The sequence below is a fragment of the Myotis yumanensis genome, unplaced genomic scaffold, assembly GCF_028538775.1.
Source record: "Myotis yumanensis isolate MYYU_CA2020_CCGP unplaced genomic scaffold, mMyoYum1.0.hap1 SCAF_9, whole genome shotgun sequence".
NCBI classification, from domain to species: domain Eukaryota; kingdom Metazoa; phylum Chordata; class Mammalia; order Chiroptera; family Vespertilionidae; genus Myotis; species Myotis yumanensis.
In genome coordinates, this window is record NW_027223760.1 from 27,312,396 (window position 1) to 27,326,735 (window position 14,340).

The 14,340-nt window shown below is 41.8% G+C and overlaps 1 protein-coding gene across 1 annotated transcript in view; it reads left to right on the forward strand.

Annotated features, from left to right (window-relative positions):
* Positions 1–13,529, forward strand: part of BPGM (bisphosphoglycerate mutase) — a 28,254-nt gene extending 14,725 nt beyond the window's left edge. Inside the window, exon 3 of the mRNA XM_070423925.1 lies at positions 12,601–13,529. Coding sequence (XP_070280026.1) covers positions 12,601–12,779 — 179 coding nt within the window. The 3' untranslated portion in view covers positions 12,780–13,529. The remainder of the gene's footprint in view (positions 1–12,600) is intronic.
* Positions 13,530–14,340: the final 811 nt, after the last annotated feature.

A 14,340-nucleotide genomic window follows, 5' to 3' on the forward strand; every position in this document is an offset into this window, starting at 1 on the left:
CAGCAACTTTGCAGAGTGCCCTCCTGCACTCCCGGACCCCTCAGGGGATATCGGACTGCCGGTTTTGGCCTAATCCCCATAGGCCAGGCTAAGGGACCCCACCTGCCAGAGGGACCCCGCTCACTCCACAGATGGCCTTTGAGTTCTGGCACCGCCCCAGGTGCGGCCGGCCAGGGAGGGACCATGGGAGGTTGGCTCCAGTGCATGTCTGGCCCATCTTGCCCAGTCCCACCCTGCCAGCCACCTTCTAATTAATTTCCTTTCAATGTGCACGAATCTGTGCACCGGGCCTCTAATTCAGCAATAAAAAAAGAATAAAATACTGATACATGCTGCAACATGGATGAACCTCAAAATTGCTACAATAGAAGAAACAAATCACAGAGGATCATCCTATATAATAAAAGGCTAATATGCAAATAGACTGAACGGCGAGACAACTGGACAATCGGTTGCTATGACATGAGCTGACCACCAGGGGGCATGTGCGGAACATGGCGGGCGTTGGCCACTGTGGGATGGTAGAGCAGGTGAGCGAGGGCACCAGACCAAGGCAGGGCACCAGTTGCTGTCATTGGGGTGAGCCTCTGTTGGTTACTGAAAATTCTTTGCTCCTGTGTGCCACGGTCCCACCCAGCGCTTGCACCCGCTGCTGGTACCGGAGCCACCACTCGCACCCACTGCCAGCGCCAGCCTTGCTCACACCCGTAGCTAGTGCTGGAGCAGCCACTCACACTCGCTGCCAGTGCTTGGCGCTGGTCCTGATCACTTGGCACCATCAGTGGGTGCAGGCAGCGGCTGCTGGCCCTGTTCACCCCTGAGGGCTTCTCCACCTCCCCCTGCTCCTGAGGGGTGATCGAGGCAGCAGCTGCCGCTCGCACCCACTGCTGGCACCAGCCCCAATCACTCTGTGCCATCAGTGGGTGCAAGCGGGGCCGGTGCTGTCAGTGTGTGGCGGTGGGAGCGTGGCTGTTGGCAGACGGGACCTGGGACCAAGGTGGGAGGGGCTGGGTGAGGGCGCAGAGGATGGGCTGATACCCGCCCCTGTGCCTGCTGCAGCCTCGTGGACCACAGTTCCTTTCAAGGTGCACAGATTCGTGCACTGCGCCCCTAGTATATTTTAGGATTCTATTTCTATGAAATGTCCAGAATAGGCCAATCTACGGAGACAAAAAGTAGATTGTATCTGGGACTGGGGTGGAGGTGAAGGAGGGCATGGAGTGAAGCGTGACTGCTAAATAGGTGCAGGGTTTCTGGTTGGGGTAGTGGAAATGTTCTGAAATGTATTATGGTGATGGTTACACAAGTCTGAATATATTAAAAGCCATTGAATTGTACACTTTAAATGGGTGAATTGAATGATATGTGAATTATCATTGAACCTGCAAAAATAACTACATCAATAGGACTGAAAGATGAAAGGATTTGACATTGGCCTAGAAAAAAATAGTTTAGGGCAGAGAAGCATTGAACAGACTGTCAAATTACAGTGGGAAGGCTGGGAAGTGTTGGAGGGGGAGGGGGTAAGAGATCAACCGAAGGACTTGTATGTATGCATATGTGCATAACCAATGGACACAAGACACTGGAGGGGGGGGGGGGGTGGTGAGGGCATGTGCCGGGGAGTAGGGGAGGCTGGGAGAAGGTCAATGGGGGGGAAAAAAAGGAGACATATGTACTACTGTCTGTAATACTTTAAACCAGCGGTTATCAACCTGTGGGTCGCGACCCCTTTGGCGGTCAAACGACCCTTTCACAGGGGTCGCCTAAGACCATCCTGCATATCAGATATTTACATTACGATTCATAACAGTAGCAACATTACAGTTATGAAGTAGCAACGAAAATAATTTTATGGTTGGGTCACAACATAAGGAACTGTATTTAAAGGGCCAGAAGGTTGAGAACCACTGCAAAATAAAATCTTAAAAAAAAAGTGATAGCAAAGTAGAAATGTGTGGATGTAAAGTATCCTATATAATAAGAGATGGATATGCTAATTCGCCTAGATATGCTAATTAGCCACGACCAGTATGCAAATTCACCATCACTCTAACACACAAGATGGCCAGCAGGGGAAGGCAGTTGTGGGCGATCAGGCCAGCAGGGGAGGACAGTTGGAGGCAACCAGGCCTGTAGGGGAGGGGAGTTGGGGGGGATCAGGCCTGAGGGGAGGGCAGTTGGGGGGATCAGGCCTGCAGGGAGGGCAGTTGGGGGGGACCAGGCCTGCAGGGAAGGGCAGTTGAGGGGGACCAGGCCCGCAGGGGAGGGCAGTTGGGGGCGATCAGGCCTGCAGGGAGGGCAGTTGGGGGGGACCAGGCCTGCAGGGGAGGGCAGTTGGGGGGGACCAGGCCTGCAGGGGAGGGCAGTTGGGGAGGACCAGGCCTGCAGGGGAGGGCAGTTGGGGGCGATCAGGCCTGCAGGGAGGGCAGTTGGGGGGGACCAGGGCTGCATGGGAGGGCAGTTGGAGGGGACCAGGCCTGCATGGGAGGGCAGTTGGGGGGGACCAGGCCTGCAGGAGAGGGCAATTGGGAGGGACCATGCCTGCATGGGAGGGCAGTTAGGGGCAAACGAACCGGCAGGAGAGGGCAGTTGGGGGGGACCAGGCCTGCAGGGGAGTGCAGTTAGGGGTGACCAGGCCAGCAGGGGAGGGCAGCTAGGGGCAATCGGGCTGGAAGGGGAGTGGTTAGGGGGTGACCAGGCTGGCAGGCAGAAGTGGTTAGGGGCAATCAGGCAGGCAGGCAGGCGAGTGTTTGGGAGCCAGCAGTCCAGAATTGAAAGGGTGCAGGCTTGGCTGAGGGACGCATGCACACACACACACACACACACACACACACACGTGCACGAATTTTGTGCACCGGGCTTCTAGTAGAATCAATAAAAGATTAGAACACAGCTTTGACCATTGGGACAGAAATGAATTTACAGGAATCCCTAAGAAATTAGCAGGCTTTAGTACTCAGGCTTCATTTAACCTTTCTTCTGAAGATCTTTTTTTTTTTTTTTTTTAGTTGGAGGTATGGAACTGTATCACATTTCAGAGATTGATTTATTTGAATCAATCTTAAATTATAATTCCTACCCCTATTACTATAAATAGACTTTATAGAAAATGTTTTATTTGGGAAATAATTGAGTTAAAACATTGGCATTCGTGCTGGAAGAGGTCAATTGTATGAAGAGACTTGAGTAGGAAGTATGTGAAAGTAGAAAAAGGTATAGGGCTGGCAGCTATCTGCAGGGAAGAAGGTGTATATGAGGGAGACAGGGAATGGAAATGGTAGGGTTGGTGCCCAGGGAGAATGGCAGACATTCAGGGAAAAAAAATTCTCAGAAAAGCCAGAATATGCTATTAGGCACAAGCCTGTGGCTCGGAAAACAAATGGAGACTATGTGAAGATTGAGATTTGTCCATTGGGAGACAGACATAAAGTGGTTTGTAATGTTGGCTCACCCATTCTGGGTATAACAACTTTGCTCCTTTTTGGCCTATAGTGCCCCCTGGTGGTACTGTTGGTAATATTCGTGGAGTTCTTTGATCTTGCTATGATTCCCTATATAGGTGATTTACTCCCATGCCAAACATGGAAGAAATTATTTCATGTGCATGAAAAAGACTGAAGTATATTTTTAGGATAACTTCATAAATTAATTCTCTTATTTTCTACATGCAATTTTCCACTAATAGAATTTCTCTTGTAGAGGATATTGAAGAATAAGATCCAAGCATTCTGCCCTGGCCAGATGGGTCAACTGGGGATATGATAGAACTATTTTGGACACCAAACTAAACTAGTCCCCCCCAACTGCCCTCCCTGCAGATGTACTGACAAACTAATCTAGTTTATTATTTTGTGAAACAAAAGACAAGGTCCCAATTAGAGTAATGGTCACTTCACTAGATAAAGGCGGATCTTATAAAATTGAGGTAAATGAAAGTTGCTATGTACATCTGCCTATCCCTTTGAAAACTAACCTGGAGAGCATCATTATGCTTTCTCAACAAACACTTCAGGAGCTCTTGGTGCAGACTTTATTTAGCATCTAGCATGGTCAGTATATAGAATTCCCTCTTAACGTCCTTCTTCCTTCTTCATAAGAAGTTTTGTATAAGCTCCTGGACCATGAATTTTTGTACTTGAGGTCTTGAGCTCCATTAGGAAAGGTTTTCCTGCCCCCAAACTATTTCTTCTCATTTGCCACCAAATTCTAAGTTCTATTCTTAATTGGGCCTTCCATCTATTTTTTTTTCCTTTTCACAACCAGCTAGTCTAGGAGTAGGTCACCAAGGACCTCCTGGAGTCAAAGCAGAAGAACAGCACAGTGGGAAGCGAGTGTTACTAATTCAGAGCTAGGTAACACTCCTGTACAGGAACTGCAAACACAGGAACCACATGCCAGTGCCTAGGCCTGAGCGGGATGGCCTCTACCCTGTGAAATTGCTTACTTATGTAATATCTCTGCTCTTAAATTATATGTAATTTTGGGATTTGCTTTACTTTTAACTTGAGAGTAGTTCTTAGTACTTAGAAGAAAGAAGAGTTAGAGCAGACATGAAATATTATATAGTAAGAAAATTCCTTCTTAAGGGACTGCTTTACTGATTTTTAGCAGCATAATTACCTATCCCGACAAGTTCAGATTGAAGCAGGACCCCCTTTCACTGGTTCAGACACTCTCCTCCCAAAGCACCACCCTGAAAACTCCTCTACCAGGCTTAGTATCTAAAAGCATGCTCTTCTGTAGCATTCCAGACAGGCGTGTGTTTCATTCTCTGTGGTTGGCATAGTCACTTCCTGTTTGTTTCCTGCTGGCCCACAGTGAAGGCAAGGCCAGGTCCTGAACTGAGGCAGTGGATGCAGTCTGCATCTTGCCAGCGGAAGTGGATTGTTTAGTCTGGGTTCAAGCACAGGGCTAGGCAGTCTCAAGTTTGGAATAAGAGTGGCATGCAAGAGCCTCATGAAAGACATACTTGATCCCTGAAGAATTGCATGCAGCTGTACACATAACAAGGCACAGAAGTGGTCAGATGAAATTAGAGAATCAGGGAGGAAAGGTCAGCTGGAACTCACTGTGGGACAGGGACAGGGGAGTAAGTCACCTTTGGCATTTTAGTGTGATATTTTCAGAAGCAGCAAATTCAGGCATCTCTTTTATGAAACAAATACTAGCTTCGTGGTATAGTTAAACTTTCTCTTATAAGTATAATTTATTTATCGAAATCTTAAAAGTTATAGGCTATTTAACTATAAAATTAAATGTAGAATGGATTCTTCTCTCTGCCTTATTCTAAATTAGAAGCTGTTATCCTATCATCATGTTACAATCTATACTAGTAATAATAAAAGCATAATATGCTAATTAGACTGGACATCCTTCCGACGAAGCTGGGGCTTCTAGGGAAGCCCAGGTCCTGGGTGCCTGCCAGTGGCCAGAGGGAAGAAAGCCTGGGTCCCGGGTGCCAGAGGGAAGCCGGTGCCAGCAGCCAGGGGAAGAAAGGCCTACTCTTGCACAAATTTCATGCATCGGGCCTCTAGTATTCAAATAACCCATTCCTAGTTGTTCCCCAGCCATTCTTAAGTTGTACATATATAGCATTTAAATCTTAAAGAATTTCATTAAACATAGATAGATCATCTATAAAATTCAGAATTTTTTCTTCTTTTTTTAGAATTTCTTATGTTAGCTCTTATTTTGGCAATAGAAGAATACAGAACACTTATCATGAATACCCCATAGTGGGGTTTGAATTATGACTTGCTTGATTGGGAAAGGGAAATGAGGCATGGGTGGGACCTCATACTTGAATGATTTGGCAAAACTGTTTTCCTCTTTTTCTAATCCCCCAAAATATGCATGTTAGAAGTAGGGTTTCCTCTTGTCCTATGAAAAATTTGAATCCCTCAACATCTTTTCTCCTATTTCCTGATACTCAAAGATTTTGAACAAATACTTTGGAGAAAACCAAAGAAAATACATAGAAGACAAATTTAATATGAATTGTTTACTTTATTAGCACTAAATGCAAGCAGTCTTTTGTTCAACTTTTTCAATTCTCTTTTTTTCCTGGTAAGGTAATGAAGAGAAGACAATCTCTAATCAAGGCTTCAACAATAAAAGAGTAGATTTAATTTGAAAGCCCAAGGAGTTCAGATTCATTCATTTCAACTATGTGCTGAGGGTCTGTTAAATCAAGTATTGTTCTTGGTGTAAGGGTACGGCACCTATAATTAGACACACAAAGTCCTTACTTTGAGGAACTATGTCTCCACTTGGATCTCTTTCTAAAACTTAGCCAATATTGTACTCCTGAAAGGCCTCAGAATGCTTTCATGTGTAGGCTTTATGTAATAGAGTTTTTAGTTAATGTTTTATTCCTTATAGCCTATATTTATATATTAAAGGCAGACATATAATACATACAGTTATATGTATAATTTCTGGATCCTAGCAGCCAACACATAATAGTGGTCCTTACTGTTGAACATTTGCTAAATTGTTTCAGTGGGTAAGTTACTATTCCAAGATCATGGGTGATATAGGGTTGGATAAAACATGATTCCTCTCTAAGGAGCTTATAATCCTGGTGGGAGAAGTGAGCATATGCACGGCCACTCCAACAAAGTGTGAGTGGTGTAGTATAGATACAGTGATCTTAACTGTCTGTGGTTCCTGTTTCTGCTGCGGTGATTTGGGGAGGTGGCTTATAGGTATAGACGTGACTTTCTGAAGTCAGTCCTATATGCAGAAAATGAAGTTTGACTTTATCCTCATATTGGTCTTGAGTTGTTCCCCCTTTGATTTACCTACCACCAGACTTTTATTCTTACTTGAAATATCCCAATCATTTAACTTGATTGCTGTTAACTCCTAAAAGCTCCTACATGAAGATTTGAGAATTAAAGGAAAGGAGACATATTGTAATACTCTTAACAATAAAGAATTTTTTTTTTAATTTCTTTATTGGTTAAGGTATTACAAATGGCTCAGTGAATAGAGCGTCGGCCTGTGGACTGAAGGGTCCCAGGTTCGATTCCGGTCAAGGGCATGTACCTTGGCTGTGGGCACATCCCCAGTGGGAGGGGGCGGTGCAGGAGGTGGCTGGTCGATGTTTCTCGCTCATTGATGTTTCTAACTCTCCCTTCCTCTCTGTAAAAAATCAATAAAATATATATTTTTTAAAAATGTCTCAATAAAGAATTTTTTAAAAAAAGAATAAAAGGCAGTTGCCCTGGCCTGTGTTGCTCAGTTGGTTGAACCATTGTCCCATATACCAGCAGGTGGCAAGTTTGATTTAAAATCAATTTAAAAAGAGTTAAAGACAATGTTTGGGGGTTTCGAAGGGGGTGGCTACAGAGGGGTGATAGAAAATCATTGATGCAGGATGAGAACTCTGATGTTTCCTTTCAGAACATGCTTGGATGCTGTATAAAAAAATCTATACCGGTTATCAGAAGATGTGATATGATGTTCCAGTTAATGAGTTTGTAGCACGATATTACATAATATAGTATTGATTCAGTTTGGTTTAATCCAGTGCAGATGCATTATTCTAGCCTTAGGAGTTCTGCTTGCTTAACTTCCTTAGGACAAAGAATGTGACTTATGCCAAAATTGAGCAATGAGTAATGGCTTCACTGTGGTTTTTCCTAATATGCTATTCAAAATTTGTCTCATTGACTGCTTATTAACTAGTCTAAGTATTTTAAGTATTTGCAAGTAATTAGTCTGCTGTGTGAATGGCTTGAGTAGTGATTAAAGTGGAATGTCAACTTTTTTTTATTGGAAACATTCCTATTTTTGTTGAGCTCTCCTTCCTTTGTAGATGAAAAATTATAGTTCTCATGGCCTTTGTTTAGTTGTTTCTTTGATTTGATCCCACACACCTAAGCTGTAGGCATGAGCTTGAGAGTGGTGCTATTAAAGAGAGGACCTGCTAGATCTGGTTAGATCTGAGGCCACTGTTAAACAAGGACCCTTTTCTAAGGTCACAGACTGTAACCCCCAAACCTCATCATGATGGCAGTGTGTGAGCTATTTCAAGAGGACTGGACAAATGTGTTCACATCCTTTCCTAGTATTGAAAATATGAGAATACTGGAGTAAGGGAGCATCCCTGGAAGCAGTCCTTCCACAATGCCAGGTTTATTAGGAGAACAAACCCCATTACACCCTCGCACCTCAGTCTTGACATAGTACTTGATATAACTGTCATGGCTGTCTGTGACTCCATAGTGGATTGACAGAGGTGTCCAAAAAGTCCGCTTTGCTCTGCTCTCTGCATCGTTAGCACCCAGCCTTTCACAAGGGCAGCACATGCTCACAAACATTCTCCTCTCTCCTCATGCTGTGGTGGAAATATCCATTGATGAGTCAGATGACCAGAATCGAAGTCCTAGGATTTGGGAATTAAAAAAAAACCACACCACCAGGTTCAGTTGTACTACCATAACAGTTTTTCGACTTGAGCAGTTTTATATAACTTCTCTGGATTTGTTTAGTATTTTTAACGGCCTTATTGAGATATAATTCATGTATTATACAATTCACTCGTGTAAAGTATGTAGTTCATTGGCTTTCCGTATATTCACAGAGTTGTCCATCTATCACCACAGTTGATTTTAGAACATTTTCATTGCCCTCCAAAGAAACCCTACACCTAGTTGTCACTTACCAGTCCCCTCATTCCCTCTAGTCCTAGGCATCCACTAATCTATTTATAAATTTGCCTAATCTGGACATTTCACATAAATAGAATCGTACAATATGTAGTCTTTTGTGACTTCTTTCACTTAGCATAACATTTCAAGGTTCCTCAGTATTTAGCACTTATTAGCGCGTTGTTCCTTTTTATTGCCAAATAATATTCCACTGTATGGATATATTACACTTGTTTTATCCATGCATCAGTTGATGGACACTTAAGCTGTTTCCACTTTTTGGCTACCATGAATAATGCTGCTGTGAAGCTTCCTGTACAAATTTTTGTGTGGACCTGTTTTCATTTCTCTTGGGTATATACCTAAGAGTGAAATTGCTAGGTCACATGGTAACGCTATGCTTAACTGTTTGAGGAATTGCCAGACTGTTTCCAAAGTGTCCATTTTATACGCTTAATTTTACAGTGTACTAGGATTCCAGTTTTCTATATCCTCACCAGCACTTATTTGTAATCTGACATTTTTTAAATTATAGCGGATATGAAGTGGTATCTCATTGTGGTGTTAATTTGCATTTTCCTGATGGCTAATCATGTTGAACATGTTTTCATGTGCCTACTAGCCATTTGTATATCTTTTTTAGAGATATGTCTGTTTAGATCTTTTGCCCATTTTTTAATTTGACCGTTTGTCTCTTTATTATTGAAGTGTAATAGTTCTGTATATAAGTCATCCTATATAATAATCCTATATAATAATAGTTCTAGATATAAGTCTCATCAGATAAATGAGTTGCAAAGATTTTCTTCCATTCTGAATTATCTTTTCACTTTTTTGATGGTGTGCTTGAAGCACAAACACAATTTTTATATGCCCAGCTTATCTAGTTTTTTTTTTTTTATTATGTTTTTAGTGTCATATGTAAGAAACCATTGCCTAATTCAAGGTCATGAAGTTTTGTCAATTTCTGCAAAAAAAAAGTCAGCTGAAATTTTGATAGGGATTTTGTTGAATCTGTATGTTAATTTGGGGAAAACAATGTTTTATAGTGTTCAGAGTAAAAGTTTTGTACTTCTTTGGTTAAATTTATTCCTATGTATGTTATTTGTTTTGTTTCTATTGTAAATGGAATTGTTTTAATTTCATTTTTTATTTGCTCATCACTACTGTATAGAAATATAATTTTTATATATTCATCTTATTTCTTGCAACATGCTGAACTCATTTATTGATTCAGTTATTTTTTAGTGGGATTGTGTCATCTGAAAATAGAGATAGTTTATCTCTTTCTTTTCAATCTGGATGCCTTTTATTTCCTTTTCTTGTGTAGTTGCCCTGGCTAAAACCTCCAGTACAAAGTTGAATAAAAGTGGGAGCTTAGTCATCCTATATAATAATCCTATATAATAAAAGGGTAATATGCAAATTGACGGAGCAGCAGAATGACTGGTCGCTATGATGCGCACTGATCACAGGAGATGCCCCCTGGTAGTCAGTGTGTGCATTCCCACAGGAGGAGCACCACTCAGCCACAAGCCGGGCTGATGGCTGGCAAGCGCAGTGGCCCAACTCTGCGGCAGCGCTAAGGCTGTCCAGCTGCCGACCTAAGCCACCAGTCGGACATCCTCCGGGGGCTCCCAGACTGCGAAAGGGCACAGGCCGGGCTGAGGGACACCCCCCCACCAGTGCACAAATGTCGTGCACCAGGCCTCTAGTTTTAAAATAAAGTCCTAGATCCAAAAATGACTTGTAAAGGTTAATGGTCGATAATGTTGTCAAGGCCCACAATCTATAAGCAGTGAACCTGAGGTGCTGATAGATGTGTATGCTCATAATTTCTATTTCTCCCGGAAAACATTAGTCAAACAGGATCATTTTTACTAAACTGTTGTCTTCTAACAAATTTTTTTGCAGTGAAAATTTAATTAATTGAAGAAATCTTTAAAATCCATCCTTCTCTCCAATTCAATGAGAAATATGCTTACATACTCTGGGTACAGATAAAACATGGTCCTTGCGTGATAGATGAATGTAAACACTAGTCAGTGTCCCAATGTTTCTCATGCCTCCCTCTAAAGTGCCTTTGCTTTTCTTAACCATTCAGAATAAAATAGAGGAACTTTGGTGCTAGAAGAAGCTATCCTCCCTCCTTTTATAAATGAAGAAATAGTTCACTAGAGGTCAAATCCTGGGCATGGTCACAAGTACTATGCATATATACTGGTATAGTAGGCCCTCAGTTACTGGCTGTTGAGTGAGTTAGGCCTAGGGACCTTCAGAGAATTGGGGTGAGAACTTCTGGGTTCTAAAGCCTCAGTGGTCACCTGGCTCTAAACCTCGTGCTGGTGGATTCTGCTCTGCTGTCCCCAGGGGATGCCTGTAGCAGCTGTTGTGCATCCAGCTGACAGGTCTGACCTGACGGAACTAGAGGGCTCTCAGAATCCTCCCACTACGCAGCTGGCTGTCTGGTCTGAACTGATTTGTTCCTTGCAGCTTTAGTTTGGGATAGTAATCTTTTGTAGGGTTATATACAGTGTGGGGACAGGGACTTGGCAGGGCAAAGGAGTGTTTTAGTAGTCTACCCTTTAAATCTTCCATCTAGAAGAGAATGCCTAATAGGGATGAAGAAACACTGTGCTACACTTTTTCATGTTCCTAATTCCATTTCTACTACCCCACATCCTTGGTAATGGCAAAGGAAGAGTGTGTATTCCTTTTTTAATTTGACAGAGGGAATGTGGAGGCCCAGAAATTCACTTACCTAAAGTTAAAGAACTTAGTATATTGAAGGGGACTGGCAGAAGAGGAGATGGGCAGTATACTAGTGTACTGTCCATGGTTTCATAGCTGTTTGAGTATGTACAGTTTGTGTATTAGAGTTCTTAGGTAGCTCTTCTGGGCCTAGAATGAAATGCTAATAAAGAACAACCCTAGTGGTTGAGATCCAGTGCGATGGTTCTGTGACTTTTGGCTGGTGCTATTGCTACGACTATTGGTTAATTAAAATGACAAAGTACATTGAGAACTAACTGATAATAACTTTTTTCTGTCATCATCACCTCCCAAGTAAAGACAACCCTTCACGCTCTTCCTCAGAACTTGCTCCACCTCAGTACTTTCTATTAATATAGAACAGAAACATTTGGTTAAAATGTAGAAGTCTATGTAACAAAAGTATGTTTTTAAAATAGATAATTTGAATAGTTTCAGTTATCTTTTAATTTGCTTAACTCTGTCTCTTTTCTCCTTCCTTCTCTTTGCCCATTTTGAACTCAGAAAAACTTGAAGGCATTACTTGGTACAGTAGTTACAGACGCCTGGGTTTGAATCAGGCTCTGCTACTTATGTCTGAGTGATCGTCAGTTGTTTGCTTAACCTCTCTGTGCCACAACTTGTTACATGGAAAAATAATAACTTGTAACCTCATAGGATTTCAGCAATGGTTAAATGAGTTAATGCATGTAAAGTGTTTAGAAGAGTACTTGGCATGTAGAATGTACCTCGTACATGTTAGCTGTTTTTGTTAAAAGTAGTCATAATAATAAAAATACTGTCACTACCACTGCTACTACTGTAGTCTTAATCCAACTCCAACTCTTCTGGTCAAAGTTGAAGTACATGTAATTTAGCTTATGTAAAAACTAATTGAAGGTAATTTGTCCATCACACATACCTTCCTCTCCTATCAGTTGGGATGATAAGGGACAGTTGGAGAATGAGGCCGATTTACAAGGCATGACTTAGAATCCTGTCCTGATTCCTCCTCATTGGGCTTCCCAAATAGCTAGAAAGTGTTCCTCTTAACTGGATTTAGCCCGAGCATTCCAGGTTCACTCAGTGTTGGAAAACCAACCACTTTCTAATCTATTGAACTAGATTTAAACAGAACCACCTCCAGGGTTGCCTTTAATGCCTTGTTCCTTCCTCTCTTAATCTGCAGGTATCTCAGATGAAGACATTATCAACATTACTCTTCCCACTGGCGTCCCCATTCTCCTGGAACTGGATGAGAACCTGCATGCTGTTGGGCCTCACCAGTTCCTGGGTGACCAAGAGGCTATCCAAGCAGCCATTAAGAAAGTAGATGATCAAGGAAAAGTGAAAAAAGCTGCAAAATAAAGTTTTTCCCAAGTGTTGGCTAGGAATAGCTACAAAAAGGAGTGGCATGCAGTGTGTTATAGGTGCTGATCTCTCCCTCTCCTCTCTCTCCCTTTTCCTGATTTTTCCAGAGCTAGGCTGTGGGGTAAAGTTTGTATTGGTAACTAGGTAACTTATGTTGGCCCAGATAAAGACTTTAGGGTGCCTGAGTGCTTATGTCATAAATCTTATGGGTTAGCTCTCCTGCTGGCCCTGTTTTGAGTTAAATTACTCAGCAGTGGGGCTTAATGTCATAAGTTTCTTAGATGGTAGAGTGATTATGGAGGTAGAGTTTAAGGTATTCATCATTCAACAAATCATTATGAAGTCACCACTGACAGGTACTAATTACTGCAGTAAGTAGTTCACTTTTATATTTACTAAGACTTTCTGGGATGATAGGAGAGTATATTAGATAACTATACTTAAATATTTATTATTAGTCTTTTCCTCTAGGAAAAGGGATGTTTTAATAGATAAGATAAGAGGCCCATTAAATGGGAAAGCCACAGATGGGTTCCTCCACAACAGCTAGCAATAAACAGCAAGGCCCTTTACCCTGTCTCTAGTCCAGAGACTCCTTTGACATATGGTGGAATTCCTCTTTGGCAGTTAGAATTAGCAGCACATAGACAACTATAGCTGTTTGTGTTCTCTTATTTTTGTTTCTTGAACTTTAATCCTTGGGTACTTAAAATTGGTTTTAAAATAAAGTTCTGTGACCAAAAATGATATCCCCAAGTATCTCTATGTGATTCATAAATATTAGATAAAGGCCTCTGAGCTGAAGTCTTCTGCTCGTATCTTCCTGTAACACTCAAAGAGTTGCACCTTTTTTTCAACACATAGACACTCTCATTCTCTATAAATTGAAGGTTGGTGTCAGGATGTATAACACAGTGATGTAATTTTATTCACACGAGCAAGGGAAATGATATCTTGGAGTTTGTCACATACATTTATTGTTCATCTGCTGAGGGCTAAGAGTAGCCAGGGTAGGCCATGGACAGAATTGATTGCTTATCAATCTTAATGATACTGTTTTCCATAGTATATTTTTAAATACTATAGTTATATAAGTCATTTCTTTAAGGAACATATATTTCAATGATAAATTCATGTAAAAATTTGTAGCTGTAATAGATGTTATAGATATTTACCATTTTTTATGACTTTCCATTGGTGGATTAGCTCATTGTATCCATGTTATAATAAAACTGGCATTAGAAGAAAACTAATTCTAAAACCCTTGCCACTGCTTGATCTCTCTTTAATCCTTAAGTCAAGACTCACAGAGCATTGGCTGATGAGGTGGCTGAAAAAAAGAGATGAACCTGGTTTGTTCACTGCTGGCCACATCTGTGATGCATAAGAATGTAGAATGTGGATGCTTTACATTTCTGACCAACCACTGGCTTCTCTACTGTAATCCTTCTTTTTAGTCCAATTGCTTAACCAAATGACACTCGTTAGAATTTAGAGATCAGAGTCAACCACCAACACCCAGATATCCCTACAATTACAAAATCTGTGTTGAGGCTAC